This window comes from Podarcis muralis, chromosome 8 (genome assembly GCF_964188315.1).
Source record: "Podarcis muralis chromosome 8, rPodMur119.hap1.1, whole genome shotgun sequence".
Taxonomy (NCBI): domain Eukaryota; kingdom Metazoa; phylum Chordata; class Lepidosauria; order Squamata; family Lacertidae; genus Podarcis; species Podarcis muralis.
In genome coordinates, this window is record NC_135662.1 from 89,185,242 (window position 1) to 89,203,397 (window position 18,156).

General features: G+C 48.4%; 2 protein-coding genes across 7 annotated transcripts in view; one reads left to right on the forward strand and one right to left on the reverse strand.

Moving 5' to 3' along the window:
• The first annotated feature begins 475 nt into the window (after positions 1–475).
• Positions 476–3,205, forward strand: INSM1 (INSM transcriptional repressor 1). Its single transcript, XM_028738354.2, has one exon. The coding sequence runs from the start codon at positions 892–894 to the stop codon at positions 2,236–2,238; it is 1,347 nt and encodes a 448-aa protein (XP_028594187.2). The 5' UTR covers positions 476–891; the 3' UTR covers positions 2,239–3,205.
• Positions 3,206–14,884: 11,679 nt separating this feature from the next.
• RALGAPA2 (Ral GTPase activating protein catalytic subunit alpha 2) overlaps positions 14,885–18,156 on the reverse strand; it is a 184,077-nt gene continuing 180,805 nt past the window's right edge. For 4 of the 6 annotated variants that reach the window (XM_077933545.1, XM_077933546.1, XM_077933550.1 and 1 more), the window contains one exon: positions 14,885–17,554. In XM_077933545.1, coding sequence (XP_077789671.1) covers positions 17,400–17,554 — 155 coding nt within the window. In that variant the 3' untranslated portion in view covers positions 14,885–17,399. The remainder of the gene's footprint in view (positions 17,555–18,156) is intronic. The other 2 variants (XM_077933547.1, XM_077933548.1) reach the window with 2 other exon arrangements.

Genomic DNA, 18,156 nt, shown 5'->3' on the forward strand with positions numbered 1-18,156 from the left:
AAAGAAAGCGCCCGGCCGCCCGAAGCAACAAGGCGCGCGCGCCTGCGCCCCTTGGCCCCTCTCCGGGGCTGCTTCTGCGCGGCGCCTTCGCCTCGGCGCATCTTTCCGCGGGATTTTCCTTGTCCGAAGCCCCCGAAACAATCAGCCCCCCCCCTCCTCCTCCATTTTCGCCGCTCCCTCTCCTGCATTTTAAACACTCTCCTTGACATATTTCGGCTCCATTCTTCCCCTTTGTTGCTATTTCGCTCCCGGAGCTGCGCTTCCTTCTCCCCCCCCCCCGCTCCCCCGAGGGGGCGGCATTGTCATGCTGATGGCTCTCTCGCTCCGGCGCCCCCCCGCCCGGGAGACACAAAGGCCCGGCACGTGCGCCTTCCCATAGAGAAGCAGCAGACCGTGAGGGGAGGCGGAGCTGGGCGTGTGCCGGGGGGGGGAGGAGGGGAGGGGGCGCCAGAAAGGGAAGAAAGAAAGAAAGAGAGAGAGAGAGGGAAGCGCCCCAGCCCGCAGGTACATCTGCTGCCCTCCACCTCCGCCAGGCGCCCGCCCGCCCAGCGCGCCGCCTCGAAGCCCAGGGAGCAGCCGCGGGAAGCGCTGATTGGCTCCGGGAGGAGCAGGAGGCACGAACAATGCTGTCCTCCCCCCTTAAAAAGCGGGCGCGAGGCTGGGCGACTGGGGGGGCAGCGCGGCCAGGAGGAGGCGGCGGCGGCGGCGGAGGAGCCGCGCTGGTGGGGGCGAGCGAGCCAGCGAGCGAGGAAGGCGGGAAGGAGGCGCGGGCGAGGCGAGCCTGCGGAGGGAGGACGGGCGACGAGCGGGAGGAGACCCGGATTGGGGCGCCGGCGCCGCTCCCGGGCTGAGGCAGGCAGGCGCCTTGGCACCTCCCGGAGCCGCCCGAGGATGCCCCGCGGTTTCCTGGTGAAGAGGAGCCGCAGACCCACGCCCATCTCCTACCGGACCCGCTGCTGCTGCCCGGCGTCGGCGGCCGCCGAGGGAGGCGACCCGGCGCAGCTCCTGGCGCCCCCGCCGATCCCCGCTCCGCTCTCGGCCTCGCAGCCCGCCGAGGCGCCTCTCCTGCTGGCGCCCGCGGCGGCGCCGCACTTCGGGACGCCCGACGGCCCCGCAGCCCCGCCGCAGCCCCTGCGCAGCCCCGCGCGGGCCGTCAGCGAGGAGCGCAGCCTGCACCTGGGCTCGCCGCTCTCGGCCGAGTCCTTTCCGGCGGCGCCCGAGCCTCTGCTCCTGGGCCCCGGGGCCGAGCTCAAGCTCTGGGCGGTCGCGGCCATCGCCGCCGCCCCGCCGCCGCCGCCCTCCCCGGCTCCGGCGGTGGCCCCGCAGCGCAGCCATGGGCCCAGCCCCAGCGCGTCCAAGCGGCCTCAGGGCCGGAAGGCCAAGGCGGCGCGCAAGCTGCACTTCGAGGATGAGGTGACGACGTCGCCGGTGCTGGGGCTGCGCATCAAAGAGGGCCCCCCCGAGCCCGCCTCGACGGCGCAGCAGCAGCAGCACCAGGCGGGCGCCGGCGGAGGATCGCGCGCGGGCGGCGCGCAGCCGCTGGGCGAGTTCATCTGCCAGCTGTGCAAGGAGCGCTACCCCGACCCGCTGGCCCTGGCGCAGCACAAGTGCTCGCGCATCGTGCGCGTCGAGTACCGCTGCCCGGAGTGCGACAAGCTCTTCAGCTGCCCGGCCAACCTGGCCTCGCACCGCCGCTGGCACAAGCCGCGGCCTCCCAGCGCCGCCAAGCCCAAGGCTGCGGCCGACGAGCCCCCCGCCAAGGGAGGAGGAGGCGGCGGCGGCAGCGGCAGCGAGAGGGACACGCCGAGCCCCGGCAGCGGAGGAGAGCCCGACGGCGGCGGCGGCGAGGAGTTCGCGTGCCCGCGCTGTGCCAAGCGCTTCCGCCGCCAGAGCGCCCTGCGCAAGCACCTGCCCCTGCACCACGAGCCGCTGGACGGGCCGGCCTCGGCGCGGGAGCCCCCGGACGCCTGCGCCCCCGAGGAGGCGGGCGCCCGCCCCAGCCCGCTGAGCTTGCCCGGGGAGTGCCACCCGTGCCCCGTGTGCGGCGAGCCCTTCGCCGGCAAGAGCGCCCAGGAGCGCCACCTGCGCCTGCTCCACGCCGCCCAGGCCTTTCCCTGCAAGTACTGCCCGGCCACCTTCTACAGCTCGCCGGGCCTGACCCGCCACATCAACAAGTGCCACCCGTCGGAGAACCGCCAGGTCATCTTGCTGCAGGTGCCCGTGCGCCCGGCCTGCTAGAGGGAGCCCAGCCGTGCCTTCCCCGCCTGCGGGGCCACCGCGGGACTTCGACGCCGGCCACGGGGGCAGCGCGCACCGTCTGGCAGAACCGCCGGCCTTTTTGCCCCGGAGCATCTCTGCGACGGTGTGTCCCCCTGGCGCGCTGGCTCCGGAGCAGCTCCCTCCTCTACGCCCCCACTGCACTCGCGGGGGCTGCTCTGGGGCCAGAGCTTCAGGGTTGGCTTAAACTTAAGATTCCCCTTTTCTCCCCCCCCCACTCGAAGTCAATCTTGAGAAATGATGGATGCCTTTACACTTCACAGGCTGTGAACTGAACCTTTTCCCCACTTGATTAGCTTTATTATGGCTTGTGAACCGCTGGGATCTGGCTTTACCTTTTCGCTGTGTGTTTTCTTCTCTTTTTTTAAATTTTCGATGTGAACAAAATCAATCTGCTTAAAGATATAACTTTGGTTAGTATAGCCACAAATGCCTTGACTTTAATCGTTGTTTGTCTCCAAAAAAATGTTGTAGAAGCTGCCTTAATACAATGACATGCCAATCTTTTTATGTTTGTTCCTTTTCGAAGTAGATCTCTATGTTGACGCTTATCTGTATATGTTGATTTATGCGTAATTGTTATTTATTCGTTATTTATTATTAATTATGGTGTTTATTTCTGACGTGCTTTGCCTCTCTCCCACCACCTCCTCCAATTCGCCCCCTCCTGCCATTTCACTGTGCATTTTTAAGTCTTTTTTAAAGGGATCTGTTGAAAAGGGTTTAATTTTTATACCTAGAATAAACATACAACTGTAACCCTTCTCTTCTTGCTTCGAGGGCTCGCGGATAGCTCAGCTTCCTTTTAGATGCAATCTCTTTTCTACACAATTATTTTCTTAACTGTTAGCTATTTATAGAACGCTTCAATAGAACTGTTTTAACTGTCTAACTATTTACTATTCAAATAAAAGTATTTTCAAATTCAGATACACTTTATTCATTTCTGTTTTCATTTTACATTCATTTTGTACCGTAACCCTATCTACATTTCCTAGGAAGTAAGTCCCATGAGGTTTAAGGAGGCTTCTTTCTAACCGCATATGCATAGGATCGCAGCCTTATTTCCTATTAAAAATTCCTGGTTTTCGATTCATGGTTTGTCTGTTTTTAAAATAGCAAAAGCCAACCAAAGTTTACAATCCTTAGACTGGTGGGTCTGAATTGACTCCGTAATTATTTATTGTTCAGAAGCGTCCAGATTTTAAAAAGCTTAATAGGTAGGTTACAAGGCTCCCACAGGCTCAGCACTCAGACGCGCCTCTTCATTGCCACGGCTCAACCTTGGCGTCATGCCTGAAGGCAGGGAATGGAGGTGCCCCCACCCCAAGGGCATCTTTCAGATCAGAGTGCGGGTGTTTTCAGGCAAAGGAGAAATTAAGAGCCGCTAATGGCAGCCAGCGAGTTGGATTAGTTTTGCAAGCATCCTTCGGAGTTTCGAGCTCGCCATGCTGGGGCGGGAAGCGTCCGCCGGAGAAAAGTCCCGCTTTTCGGAGAAAAGTCCGAGCAGCCCCAGAAACGCTTTTCCAAGGATGCTTTCTAGTGCTTAAAGTGGCGAAAGTTCGCCCAATGCCTCCTTCCTCTTGCCCTTTGCCGCGCTCGGGAGAAGGGCAGCGGCGAGGTGTCGCGGGGCGCCCCGGTCCCTTCCGCGGGGAGAAGCGCAGGGAGGTCCCTCTCCGCAGGCGCTTCGCCGCCGGAGCTCCAGGGTCAGCCTTGGACGGGGCGGGAGGAAAGGGGCGATGCCAAGCGGGGCTTGTTCGCCACGGCGCCTCGCTTATTTCGCGGGGCAAGAGGAAGGGAAGCCGCGAACCCGCTCCCCGCTGCAGCCCGCCTTGACTTCGCTCCTTTCGCCGAACTTTCGCCCCTCCGCCAATCTCGCGCAGCGCCCCCTCCCACCCCGGGCCAGGGGGGGGGGGAGCAGGGGGGAGCCCAGCGGGCGAAATGCTTTCGCCTCTTGCTGCCCCACGGGCGAGGGAGACGCTGGCGGTGTTGCTCGTGGGCAGCCCGCTCAAGCTTCCTTCAGAAGGACTTCTCCAGATATATGAAGTTGAGGAAGAGGGGCGCCTGGCAAAGGTCACCAGAACGTGCTTCAAAATCGAAACGAGCCCCCCTCCGCCTCCTCAAAATGGCCACCGCCTCCCTCAGAGGCCTACGAGGAGGCGGCGGCGGCGTCTGGCCCTTCAGCCCGGCTGCAGGGGCGCCTCAGCAGCGCGGAATGGCGGGAAGGCGAGAGGCCTCTTCTCTCAGGCCTCGGGAGGCGGAGTAGGCCCAGGCCAAGGAGGGAGCAGCAGCAGCAGCAGCAGCAGCGCTGGCCCAAGATATTTTGTCACCTGAGGAGAACCACAAAATGGCGCCCCCCTCCCTGCCCAGCAAAAAGAGGTGAGGAAAGATTACAGCAGGAACAAGGGAGGGAGGTACTAAAGATCGAGGATTCTGTGACTCTACATTGGGATCTGCTGCCACCACTCTGGGTTTTGCTGCCTGAGGCTGTGGCCTCGCTTGCCTGTGTGCCAGGCAGGCGGGCTCTCCCTTGAGGTGACCTTCCTTTTGGGGAGAGAACAGAGGGACCCTCTTCCTCCTTCACAGGTGGGCTGGGAATGGAGCAGAGAAAGGTAGCAAGCAGGCATAAGAGAAGAGAATCCTCACTCGCTCTGTCTTCTCAACCTCATTCCTTTCAGGCTGGCCATATTGTTTGGTTCCGCACTCCAGGTAGGGAAAGAAGGATGAGCAAGGAGGCCAAAAAGGCGAAAAATGAGAAGTGCCTTTGTAGCCAAGGGGGATTTGGACCCAGGGCCAAAGGCTTGCTCTAGATATTTAATTTTTTAAAAGAGGGGGACATCTGGAGTCTAACATCGAGAGGGCAAACAGGTTGGCTACTATCCCTTTCTAATAACATTTCTTGTACTTATTTATTTATGCCAAGTAATAGGTGATTTATTCCTCAAGAGCACCTGTGATCTGAAATTGGGGCAGGGTGGAGGGGGAAGGGAAGGAATGGGATTGCCCTCCTTAAATAGTGATTTTGTGAGCCTTTGTAAGCACATGAAATCATAGCTGTCAAGTGTCCCTTATTTGAAGGGACAGTCCCTTATTCCAGCGCCATGCCCCGCTGCTGTCCCTTATTGATGGATGTCCCTTAAATGATGTCCCTTAAATTTCAAAGGAAGCAGCTCCTCTCCCTCCCTCCCTGCCGGCCAGGGAGGAGGGAGGCTCCAACTGTGTTGCTTGGCTGTGTTGCTCACCCAATAAGGAGTCTAAGAACGACTGCGGGGTGGAGCTTGCATGCCTTGTGTGTGGCTAGTTAATGCAAGCTGAGGAGGTTTTTGAATGCTGGACGCCATTTTGTTGCACGTGCTGCTGCAAACTTTGCAGTGCAAAGCCAGTCCGGGGAGCCATCTTAAGTTGAGGCTGCATAGGCCTTGTGGTGCATGTGATTCAGATTCTATTCAGTTGAACCTCTGGTTACAAAGTTGGTTGGACAGTGTTCTCGAAGATACCAGCATGAGTTTGACCAGACTGCAGGAGGACAGGAAGACTGGAGTGCCTGGAACAGGTGAGGCTGCAGGTCCCTTATTTTGGCTGCTGGTCCCTTATTTTCAAGGCTGCTGGTCCCTTATTTTCAAATCTGTAAGTTGACAGCTATGCATGAAATGAGCACAGGTGTTGGGCCCAATCCAGCAGAAGATTGTTCTTCAAGTGAATAGAAGCTGCACAGGCAGTGGTAGCTTGTGCCCATTGGGTTGAGAGTTGCTCAATTGGCATTTGCCACTTTAAAGCCATGGATCATTATTTGTTCAGCCTGTACAGTTTCCTGCTCAGTGCCACTTCATTGCTCGTTTGCAGTGGAAGACTAGGCTCACCGAAAGGAAGAGAAGATGAATTTTAGAACAGTTTCTCCCAAGGTTATTCCCTGGTTTGCAAAATAATGAACCTTTCAACCTTTTCTGAGACGCCCTTTCCTTTAGCATCGTAGGGAGAAATTTCATGTCATCTGCATTGTTTTCCCCATAGAGTCAGCCCACAAATTCAGCTGCCAATGAACCACTGAGCATAAAGTGATAGGCAGGCACATTGCAACTGTGCCTTCAAAGTACTCTAAAACCAATAATGGCAAAATTATTAATTTTTCCCTAACCAAAAGATGGAAATATCTCAGGGTGCTTTCAAGAGTTTTCACCTAGGACACCCCCTCTCTTTTAAAGAAGACCAGATGTAAACACGCAGTAGTCTGCTTTTCTCACCTCTGCAGCAGAAACTGTGCCTGCTTGAATTCCTTCTTCTACTGCATACTTTTAAAATTTACAGGAAACCTACCTTCCTTTGCAGCATCAGAAACTGGAACCTACAAGAAGAGTGGAACTTAATGGTGGGGGAAATAGGATAATCTTTTATTGATTTAAAATATTTATCCCCTGCTTTTCGTAAACAAAGCTTAAGGTGGCTAACAACAATAATTAAAGCAATTATAAAATAACAGTAAAATAGTAAAAGCAGCAAAATTAAAAGTACAAACTGCAATTAAATAAGTGAACTTCTAGCAAATCAAGACCAAATCATGGAGAATGCAACCACTCATGGTCCAGAAAAAGTGTTCAACAACCTAGTGCTAAAAGGGGGGCAAGATAAGTCTAGGGAGGGAGTTACGGAACCTGGGCACAGCAGGTTCTGACACACAGTCTCAGGTGAATATACTTTTTGGGACAATGACACACATTAGGAAGGTCTGAGATCAGCAGAGAAAATAATTGAAATTCATTGCTTTTAAAAACCTTTTTATTGTGAGGATTAACCTTAGAATGTGACACTTGTCTTGAGGTTTAGTTCTTGGGGATGTTTTCTTCACTTGGGGGCTTTAGCTGTGCAATTTCATCAGCATAATGTGTGATGTGCTATACAGTGGCACCTCAGGTAAAGAACTTAATTTGTTCTGGAGGTCTGTTCTTAACTTGAAACTGTTCTTAACCTGAAGCACCACTTTAGCTAATGGGGCCTCCTGCTGCTGCTGCCGTGCCGCCGGAGCACGATTTCTCTTCTCATCCTGAAGCAAAGTTCTTAACCTGAGGTAATATTTCTGGGTTAGCCGAGTCCGTAACCTGAAGCATATGTAACCTGAAGCGTATGTAACCCGAGTTACCACTGTAGTGCTTCATAGTTTCTGATCAACAGTGTTAAAATTGCCACTATTATGTTTTTTTGTTGTAATTCTATATATACACAGTTACCTGAGAGTAAGTTCTATTGAAATCAGTTGTGTATAGTTGCTTTGAGGGATAGATTGAACAACACAGGTCAGTTTACTTCCAAATAAGCATGCATAGGATTGCACTGCCTATGGGGGAGGAAGCTGACTTAGGAGACTTGGTAGACACAGGGGAATTGCTAACTTCTGTTGTAATGGCACGTCATGGTTGTGATGAACTGGATGCCTCTAAATATATGCAGGGGACTGTGTGCATTTTGAATTCACCTTTCAGGCACTTAGTTAATATACATGGAATAGTGCTTTAATAAGTTTACTTATCAAAGAAGTTACCTGTTGGCATGCAATATTTGTGTAATTTGTGTTCAGGATGGAAGAGAAGGACCTGCTCTGCTGGTGTGCATTTACACACAGCATGGAGAGGCATATGGACTGAGGCTATATAAGGCTATGCCATTTCCTCCCCACCTCTTCAGTTTCCAGCAACCACCTTACCCTCCTAGCACTCAGTGTAGGAACTTTGCAGGTTGCCCAAGGGACCAAGTAGGAGCTTTTTGCCTGCATGCATATTGGCCTGGTGAGTGGTCTTCTACTGCTTTATTCTATACTGCATTTGGGAAATTGGTTAGTTGGTGGTGCCATTCAATTGGTTAATTTGGTCACTTATGGAGGCAGTGACATCACAGCGAGGCATGATGGAATTTATTTTGTGCTGATGGAATAGGACTAAAAGACTGGAATTAGGATGATGCTTAATAGATCTATTGCCTGGTATATACTGTAGGGCTGGGTGATATTGCCAGCTAAACTTTGCTATATCAGATGTTGGATGTTGGAAGGAGGTGGGAAGGAAGAAGGCAGTTAATGTAACCGTGTGCAGCTTCTGCCTCTTCCTGGTGAAGCTGGGTGGGCAGCACTGCTCTGGGTGGAGCGCAGCACCCAGAGTGCTGCAATGTCATGGTAAAGGTAAAAAAAGATAGAAGACTCCTGGATGGTTAAGTCCAGTCAAAGGCGACCATGGGGTTGCGGCGCTCATCTTGCTTTCAGGCTGCGGGAGCTGGCGTTTGTCTACAGACAGCTTTCCGTGTCATGACTAAACTGCTTCTGGTGCAACGGAATACTGTGACAGAAACCAGAGCGCATGGGTGGCACTGTGGTCTAAACCAGTGTTTCCCAACCTTGTGCCTCCAGCTGTTTTTGAACTACAATTCCCATCATCCCTGACCACTGGTCTTGCTAGCTAGGGATGATGGGAGTTGTAGTCCAAAAACAGCTAGAGGCACAAGGTTGGGAAACACTGGTCTAAACCACTGAGCCTCTTGGGCTTGCTGATCAGAAGGTTGGTGGTTCGAATCCCCGCGACGAAGTGAGCTCCCGTTGCTCTGTCCTAGCTCCTGCCAACCTAGCAATTCGAAAGCATGCCAGTGCTAGTAGATAAATAGGGACTGCTGCAGCGGGAAGGTAAATGGCTTGGCATGGTACCACAGAGCTGCTGGCCTCCCCAGAACTGCCAGCTGCGGCTCACCCAATGATAGTCTTGCTGCACAAGTGGCAGCTACTGGGAGCCACCATTCCATGGGGTGAGGAGGAACGGAGGGAGGAGGCAGCCTGCCAATGCTAATGCAGCCAGGGGGAAAAAAACCAACACACTGGAAGGCTGGCTGGCTGGCTGGCAGGCAGGCAAGCCCCACTTCCAAGGCCAGCAATTGGGCTGCAGAGGGAAGGAGGGAGGGAGTGGGTGAGCATCAGGCGGCCTGGCAAGCAGGCCAGGGGATTCGCGATACATTGCCTGACTGGAAATTCTGAAATCGCTCTTGTGATTTTACATTTAAATCAAATGTATTGATACGTTGCCCAGGCCTAATATGCTGCATAATTTTAAATTAATCTTCTAATGCCACAATTAACTGCAGTAACCTGGAGTGTAAATGGCCTGGGTACAACAATTAAAAGAATAAGGTTTGCTTTAAAGCAAGATAACCCAGACCTTATTTTTTAAAAAAGAGACATTTTTTAAAAAAATGAAACAAAATACTGTTACAAAATCCTTCCATGTGGAGGTGGAGATTGGTACACCTTACAAGGTACTTCCAAAAGTAGAGGGTCAGCAATCTAGAATTCACCCAAACTTGAGTTTCAGTTAAAAGTTATACAGTGGTGCCGTGCAAGACGAAATTAATCCGTTCCGCGAGTCTCTTCGTCTTGCGGTTTTTTCGTCTTGCGAAGCACGGCTATTAGCGGCTTAGCGGCTCTTAGCGGCTTAGCTGCTATTAACGGCTTAGCGGCTATTAACGGCTTAGCGGCTTTAAGAAAAAGGAAACAAACTCGCAAGAACTCGCAAGACGTTTCGTCTTGCGAAGCAAGCCCATAGGGAAATTCGTCTTGCGGAACGACTCAAAAAACGGAAAACCCTTTCGTCTAGCGAGTTTTTCGTCATGCGAGGCATTCGTCTTGCGGGGCACCACTGTACTAAGTGACACTAATGGAAGATTTAGCTTCTTCAAATGTCAGATAACTCTTGGCTGACACTGTGTTCTATTTATGTACCTAATACCCAACAAAAACAGTTTCTGGATGAAGCTTTTATATTACTTCATAACATAAATCCTCACACAATTGGCTGCTTTTCCTCTTACTTCATTAAGACTAAAATGGGGAAAATACTTTGGGGAAGAATCAGAGGAACAGCTCTGGAAACATATTTGGGATAATAATAATATTTTTATTATTTATACCCTGCCCATCTGGCTGAGTTGTCCCATAAACTACATTCAGATCCATCTCAATAAGAACTTGAGATAATGCTTTAAAGATGGCACATCGCTGGTACATGTGCCCCAACAGATTACCTGGCTCTCTAGTACACATGTGGTCATTTTTGGGGTAGCCCTTAATAAGCAAAGGATTTTAGGTATACAAAAAACAGATTAAGGTAAAGGTAAAGGTACCCCTGCCCGTACGGGCCAGTCTTGACAGACTCTAGGGTTGTGCGCCCATCTCACTCAAGAGGCCGGGGGCCAGCGCTGTCCGGAGACACTTCCGGGTCACGTGGACAGCGTGACAAAGCTGCATCTGGCGAGCCAGCGCAGCACACGGAAACGCCGTTTACCTTCCCGCCAGTAAGCGGTCCCTATTTATCTACTTGCACCCGGGGGTGCTTTCGAACTGCTGGGTTGGCAGGCGCTGGGACCGAACGACGGGAGCGCACCCCGCCGCGGGGATTCGAACCGCGACCTTTCGATCGGCAAGCCCTAGGCGCTGAGGCTTTTACCCACAGCGCCACCCGTGTCCCTAAAAAAAAAACAGATTAGGGCTGAGCATATCTGCTTTTCAACATCAGTGGCTAAATATCGGTCCTGTATACCTGAAGGAGCGTCTCTGCCCGCATCATTCAGCTGAGGTCCATTCAACTGAGGTCCAGCGCCGATGGCCTTCTGGCAGTTCCCTCACTGCGAGAAGCCAAGTTACAGGGAACCAGGCAGAGGGCCTTCTTGGTAGTTGTGCCTGCCCTGTGGAACGCTCTCCCATCAGGTGTCAAGGCAATAAGCAACTATCTTACTTTTAAAAGACATCTGAAGGCAGCCCTGTTTAGGGAAGTTTTTAATGTTTAATGCTGTATTGTGTTTTAATATTCGGTTGGGAGCCGCCCAGAGTGGCTGGGGAAACCCAGCCTGATGGGTGGGGTATTATTATTATTAATTATTAATTATTAATAATATTCCAATACTGCATATCACAGTGTCTGAAATTGGAGATCAGGCGTGGGGATGAGCGAAGGAGCAGCCATGGAGATCAGATGGGGGTGGGAGGCGAGGAAGGGGAGTCACTTCCACTGCATGGTTTGAGTGGGAGGAGATTGGGATGGGGGGTGCATCAAGTCATGATCAGCGGGGCAGCCAGGGAAGATGCACGTCCACTGTGGCTGCTGCTGCTTTCCTGCTGACTGAGAAAAGCTGCTCTGCCTCAGTGCCAGGGGAAGGTAGTGCAACAGTTCCTTGGAGTGAGGGCGATCAGCTGCCCTGTTCTCCATCCGCGTGAGGGAAGGCTGCTCAGATCAGCAGTGTTATCGGCTGAGATCATCATGTGATATTGATGACACCTTGAAATTGGCTGCTCTGCTCTCTCTCATGCGAGGAGTGATATATTGCTGCGTATTGCCGGGTCAAAATTGTTATTGCGGTGTGATTTCAAAACTGGTTTGCAATTGAAAAATTGCAAAGCGCTAGAACAGATCATAAAATTTGTGATATTACCATGCAAAAATGACAAATATTTAGTTGGGGGGAGGCAAGGGATGGGGCTGTGGGTGTATTTGGACTGCTAATTGGGAACCACTGTCATAGGGTGTTTACTCTAACCCAGGGGCCAGCAACCTTTTTCAGCCGTAGGCTGGTCCACCGTCCCTCAGACCATGAGGTGGGCCGGACTATATTTTGAAGACAAAAAATGAATGAATTCCTATGCCCGACAAATAACCCAGAGATGCATTTTAAATAAAAGGACACATTCTACTCATGTAAAAACACGCTCATTCCTGAACCGTCCATGGGCCAGATTGAGAAGGCGATTGGGCCACGGACCTTAGGTTGCCTACCCCTGCTCTAACCAGATCTAATGTGTTGCCTTCTCAATTGCTTTGGGGGAGATTTGTTGGTGTTTTTCTCTTGAGGTTTTGTGCTACTAAGAACCAAGAGGTGGAATGTATGCCTTTGTTTTGTAATTTTTATGTTGGAGCTTGTTAGCAAATGATTGCCAATTTACTGGCCAAACAAGCAGGCAGGTAGCTCAATGTAGTGTTAATTACTTGGAGATAAAATACCATGGGTATCATAGAAAGTGGCCAAATTTTTATTAGTGACAGTGAGGACAAAGAGATGAATAACCACCCAAAGTTGGAAAGAAAATCTTCAGGGGCTACTTAGGTTATCTTCTATATATGAAACTTTAGCCAATACCATTTAAATTATGTTTTGCATTGCATTTTGCTCCGCCCTTAAGGCTATGGTGTACTGTATGCTTTTATTTTTGGTCTTATTGCTGATCTGTTGAAAATAATAAACTGATGATGAAGCAGAGGTGCTGACTCAGGAATGAGATGGGGGCCTGGCTGCAAATGCACAACATAACATCCGGGCATCACATGTGACGCTGTGACATGCACAGCACTGGATGTCAGAGGCGACGCTGTCACACACAATGTCCAATCGTTGCACAGCAGCTTGGCATGTGGCTCCTCCCCCTCCTCTTCCTCCTGCCAGCACCATGGGTTGGGGGCTGCTTCCCTTCCATGGCAGGAGGAGGAGCTGAGCTGCCCCCGTGTTCCTGGCTCCTTCAATCTTGTGTGACTATGCGATGCCTGGACGTCAGCTGTGATGCTGTTGTGTGTTACAGCTCAGCTTCCATTGACAGCAGCTCCTCCTCTTCCTCCTCCTGCCCATGCCATGGGCTGGGGGCTGCTTCTCCTGTGTGGCACGTTGTGTGCCTGGACGTTGTGTGTGATGGCGTTGTGTCTGGGCATTGCGTCCAATGTTTGGGTGTCACACAAGACTTTGTGATGTCATGCATGATTTCTGGCAAACATTGAGGGGGCCTAGCCCCCCACAAACAAATATGTCCCCCCCCCCAAGGATTCATTACCCCAAGGTAACCCCCCCCCAGCAGTTGGCTTTCCTGTGATGAAGTAATATTTTTACAGTAACAAGCATAGCAAGAATTGGGCACAAACAAAGTAATTTAAGTCCAGATGACTGATCCTCTTCACTAGCTGGTGTGATTATTAAAGCAGTAATGATCAGAACAGCAGTGGGAACAAGATAAATTAAACGAACAGAGTGCCAGGTGACCAGCTAATCTTGAATAAACAGAGCACCCACTTCACATTAAAATGGGGCAGCTTTGCTAACAGGATCCTTTGTCTAATGCTTTCAGCCATATTAGAGTTCTGTTGGATGGAAGTAATGGATGGAAGTAGAATGTATGGAAGTAAAAGGTCTGATCAAGCTGCATTAACTACACCAAACTTTTAAGATCAGAAATTTTGCTTTGGCGTAGGGGTGACCCAAGGCACGGATATGGAGGCTCAGTGCACAGGGAATTGTGGGGGAGAAAGAGATGGGAAGCTGTACCTTCTGTACTTGAGCACAGGAAATCTTGCTTCAGACTCCTTGCAATTGAGGATTTACCCCCTCACTATTGTGATGTCAGTAGTTAATAGCTATAGAAAAAGGAACAACCATTCTAGTGATTAAAGGTTTCATAAAGTAATTCAGGAACTCAATTTTACTCCCACAATTTCTGTTGCATTTGATACACATAGTCTAAATGATGTAAGGTAAAAAACAGATGGATTAGGGATGGGGAACTTTGGGCAGTCCAAATGTTGATGGACTGATGGCCATTCACAGTGGGGCTGGCAAGATGTGCCCAACAACTTCTAGAGGACCACTCCCCATCCCTGTGCTAGATTATGTGAGGTGGGAGTAGAAAGTGACGCTTGATGGTGGATAATAGCAGCTATTCAGATCCTGTTGTGTTCTGTGAGCTGGAAGCCAAAAAGCTGGTTCGGATGGAAAACAGAGACATAATTGTTTTCCATCTGAACCAGCCTTTTGGCTTCCAAAAACATTTCAGCCTAACTCAGGTAGACTTGGGCTACCCAGACCCTAAAGTAATCTGCAGGTAAAGCTAAGAAACAGAATCTGGGCTGCAATTATCTAGGTCCCTGCCACCACCATCATAATAACTGCCACTACAAGATGGGGAAATGAAAGTCAAAACAGGTAAAAAATGTCTTTGCTTTTTTGTGTGTCCAAGGTGGAGGATGACCAATCAGCATTCTTTGGCCCCTGATCAAACTTAGTCATCACTGGGCTGTTTTTGGAGTTCCCTCAACAATATCTTGTTCTTCTGTAAGCCTCAGGTTATTTCCCAAACTGCTAAAACTTCTCTCCTGTGAATGTGTGGTGCTTTTTTTGTTACATAAACATCGGCACCCACAGCCTGAACACTGGAAATAGAGGAAACGAAAGATTGCAGTCTATTCCTGCATGCATATGTTATCTGAGCCTATGGTTAGGGGGTTGAAAACCTCTCAGAGTCAGGAGTTCCTACCCAGCTAAGTCTTACTTTATGTGCATTAAAATACCCCAACTACTTTAAACCCCTGTGCATTCACCATCCATGTATAAGACAACACCCAATTTTTTACTTTTTTTAAAGCAAAAAATTGCCTTATACATGGAAAAATAAAGTTAATGGCAATTGGACATATTATCATCATGCTGCTTGCCTACATTTCCCAGAAGCATGTGAATTTCATGCTAACAGAACGAAGTTCAGTGTTTAATTTGGAGGGTGTGCACCTCAAACAGTAAATTCCTTGGTAATCAAACAGTAACTTGATTCTAGTTTATTATTTCCTTGATTTTATTATTAGTTTTGTGTTTTAACTACTATAAAATATTGCCATCAGTAGCTTTCAAACAATTTTTACTAAGAATAAATAAATAATTGCAGACATGAAAATAGGTAGACTGTAAATTAATATATTCACAAGTTTTAAGTAAAATAACACCACCACCAAACTGTTGCCACTGGGGCATACAGTTTGAGTTGTAGTTGGTGGGGTGCAGGGGGGTGTCCCTTCCGATTAAAATACACATAGGGACATCACATTTTGAGATTGCATTTCAGTGTTAAACAGAGAAAAATAAATTCTACATCAGATATACAGATTGTTTAAAGGAGACCTAACAAATCAAAGAAGTCACAGGGATTGGATGCACCCCTCCTTTTTTTTACTGGCCAAGGAAATCAATCTCACAGTCTACTGTATCTCAAAACTCTTAACAAATACTTAGAACCACCAAAGAGGACATAATTTTCATCTCAGTGAATAGCAGTAGTTGACTGAAGTCAGCTAAATAACTATGGCAGTGGGCTCAAAGTAAGCCCATGAAACTTTCCAGATACATGCACCTTAGTAGTCAGAAATAGGGCTGCTGTATTCATTTCAGTGTCAAGAAATGCTTTGCATTTACTGCAGGTGGTACTGATGCCACGCTGGATTGAGGTTGCTGACTTCAAAAGAGCAAGAATTCCACACACCACCAGTTCCTAACAATGTTGTTCCTGAAAGGTGTTGCTTTTACTGCAAAGTTTAATGTATATTGCAGGCCTGGGAGAAAATGGCTTCAAGCTATTTCAATCCAATTTACTCTCAGGGGGCAATTTTTAAATGTATTTTTCATCCTTAAACCTTTATCACTGAGTGGTTGGGTTGTGCAAAATTTTCAGTTTGTCACTTAAAAATATGTAGCTCTCAAAGTCTCCAGGTCACATACGAAATTAAGAATACTTTCAATCTGAAAGCATAGCTATAAGCAGTAGTATTTGGAAATATGTTATATAAGACACTACTGTTTTTTTCCTTCCACGCCAATGGAAAAAGAGGTTAGCTATTAGCTATAATAACTAGAAGCACTAGTGAACAGTTTCCCCCAACATGAAAATATGTGCAACAAAACAAAATTCATGACAAAATAACAAAGAAGAAAAATCAAGCTATCCACATCTAATCTGTAGCAAAGTGACAACTTGGTAAAAATGCCTAATCACAGAGGGCACCATAATTTGGTACTGCAATGAGTGAGGAGCCTCCAAATCCACAGCAATTAATGTTGTGGTTGGGGATGGGATGGTCACATGAGTATTTTCTACACAAAGTGTCTGGGCAAGAATTGGATAGGAAAGACCAGTGTGATTTGCTACATGCATAACTAGAAAATAATGGTTTGCACTAGCACAGCTCATAGATACAGCTAGGTCTGATTGCTTAGTTGGACAAACATTTCCTTAGGTCATACTGGAAGTCCTAAGCAAGAAGGTGAGAGGGTACATGATCCTGAACTGCTGCACATTTCAAGACTGCATGAACCAGCTTTATCTTCATAATGTATGCGGATGTTCTGGATTGATTTCACGATAAACATTATATTGATCCACATTTTTCCAGAATGTGGAAAGCAGTCTTTCTATACTGATCAAGTAGCAAGTGCTTCTAGACATGATTAAATCACACCACGCTAATCATGTGGAGTAAGAAAGTATTTAACTTTGGTCCAATTTTATCATGAATGATATTAAAAAACAGAAACTGAGTTGGCATGTGCCATATTTAACTTACCCAAAGTGAGATTTAAATGACCTAGTAATGTATGTCTTGTATATAAAACATTATTTCTGTTTTTTATTTTTACTACCAGTGTTTATATTATAACAGTTACTCAGAACAGTTATTGTTGAAGTGTACTTAGTTATGCACAGAAGAATGGTCTTTGGAAAGAAATAGTGGGAAAGAAATAGTGTGTCTGAAGATATATTGAAAAGCAGAATCATCTATCCATATTTGGGCACATTCCAACCAAAGTGAAGCTCTTTGCAAAGTTCCATTGATTTCAAAAGAAGAGAATTAGTAAACCGTGCTCTCATCTCCCTATTGGCATCAGTGGGACTTAAAAAGTACATCACTTGGCTAAATTGGCATTTCATCAGCAAACTAAAAATTCCGCCTACTAAATTTCAAATTATAATGCAATTTAAATGTCACAACCAAGAAATTCATTGGTTTTCAGTTCTACAATCTCTACTAGTAAAACAAGAAAATAGGGTTACAGTTAAATAGTAAACTTGCCAAAAGAGCTCTTGACTTCATTGGTTCCAGAAATTATCAAGTGAAAAGCATGTTGCATAATTCAGATGATCCACATGAAAATGTTAAGTTTGAAACTTCAGGAATCATAATTTTATATGAAAATGTAGTTCATTAGGCGGTATCCAAATATTACCAGTTCCAGGAATATAGTTAATGAAAGGAGACTTAAAGTATATGTCTCCTGACATTGTTTTCAGCTTTGAAAGTGCTTTAACTTGAAGATTTACTGAGCGTGCTCGCAGATCGGCGCAGCTTCCCAGAGAGCTTGTTTTTTGTGGCACTTGACAGTGTTGGTGGCATCTGCTCTGCTGGCTCTGTCCCTACAGATGTGGCAAGATCAGCACTCAGACTTGTAGTGAGACAGCCTAAAAATAAGGAAAATCCTATTAGAATCAAAAGGGTTTAAAAAACCAACATACATTTCACTGGTTGAGAACAATGTAAGAAGCATAATCCTTAGAGAAGTCCAAGAAATCCACGTAGAAACCATACAATACTTGCAAATGGCCAACTTATCTTCTTGGGCCTTCCTGCACTCCAGGTTCCCGCTTTTGTCTTTACAAGAAAGGGCAAGGATTTCCCATATACACAGGACCACGGCACAAGACCAGCCTGCACTGACATTGTCCCTATCATCAGGATGATGGGGTGCTTGCTGCTATGCTGACACTATAGTTGCAATCCTCTCCAGAAAATTGGTATGGATTTTGATTGTCTGTATGTGAGAGTATCCAGAAAAGGTGCATGTAAACAAGCACATTTAAGCTGTATCGAAGAAAAAGAAATCGTTTGTTTTGTGTGTGTGCTAACAAAACATTTGTTATTCTTAGATGCAGGTTAAATACACATTCAGAAATATCACATATCGTCATTTTAGGATTGTACCACTTCAGAGTGCAGGTGGGGACTGTATGTCTCTATGTCCATTGAATTAAAAACAATGCACATACGTAAGAGTGGAATTCAA

Bases quoted from the DNA above. Each gene is read 5' to 3' on its own strand.
- INSM1 (XM_028738354.2), top strand. From the start codon at position 892: ATGCCCCGCGGTTTCCTGGTGAAGAGGAGCCGCAGACCCACGCCCATC.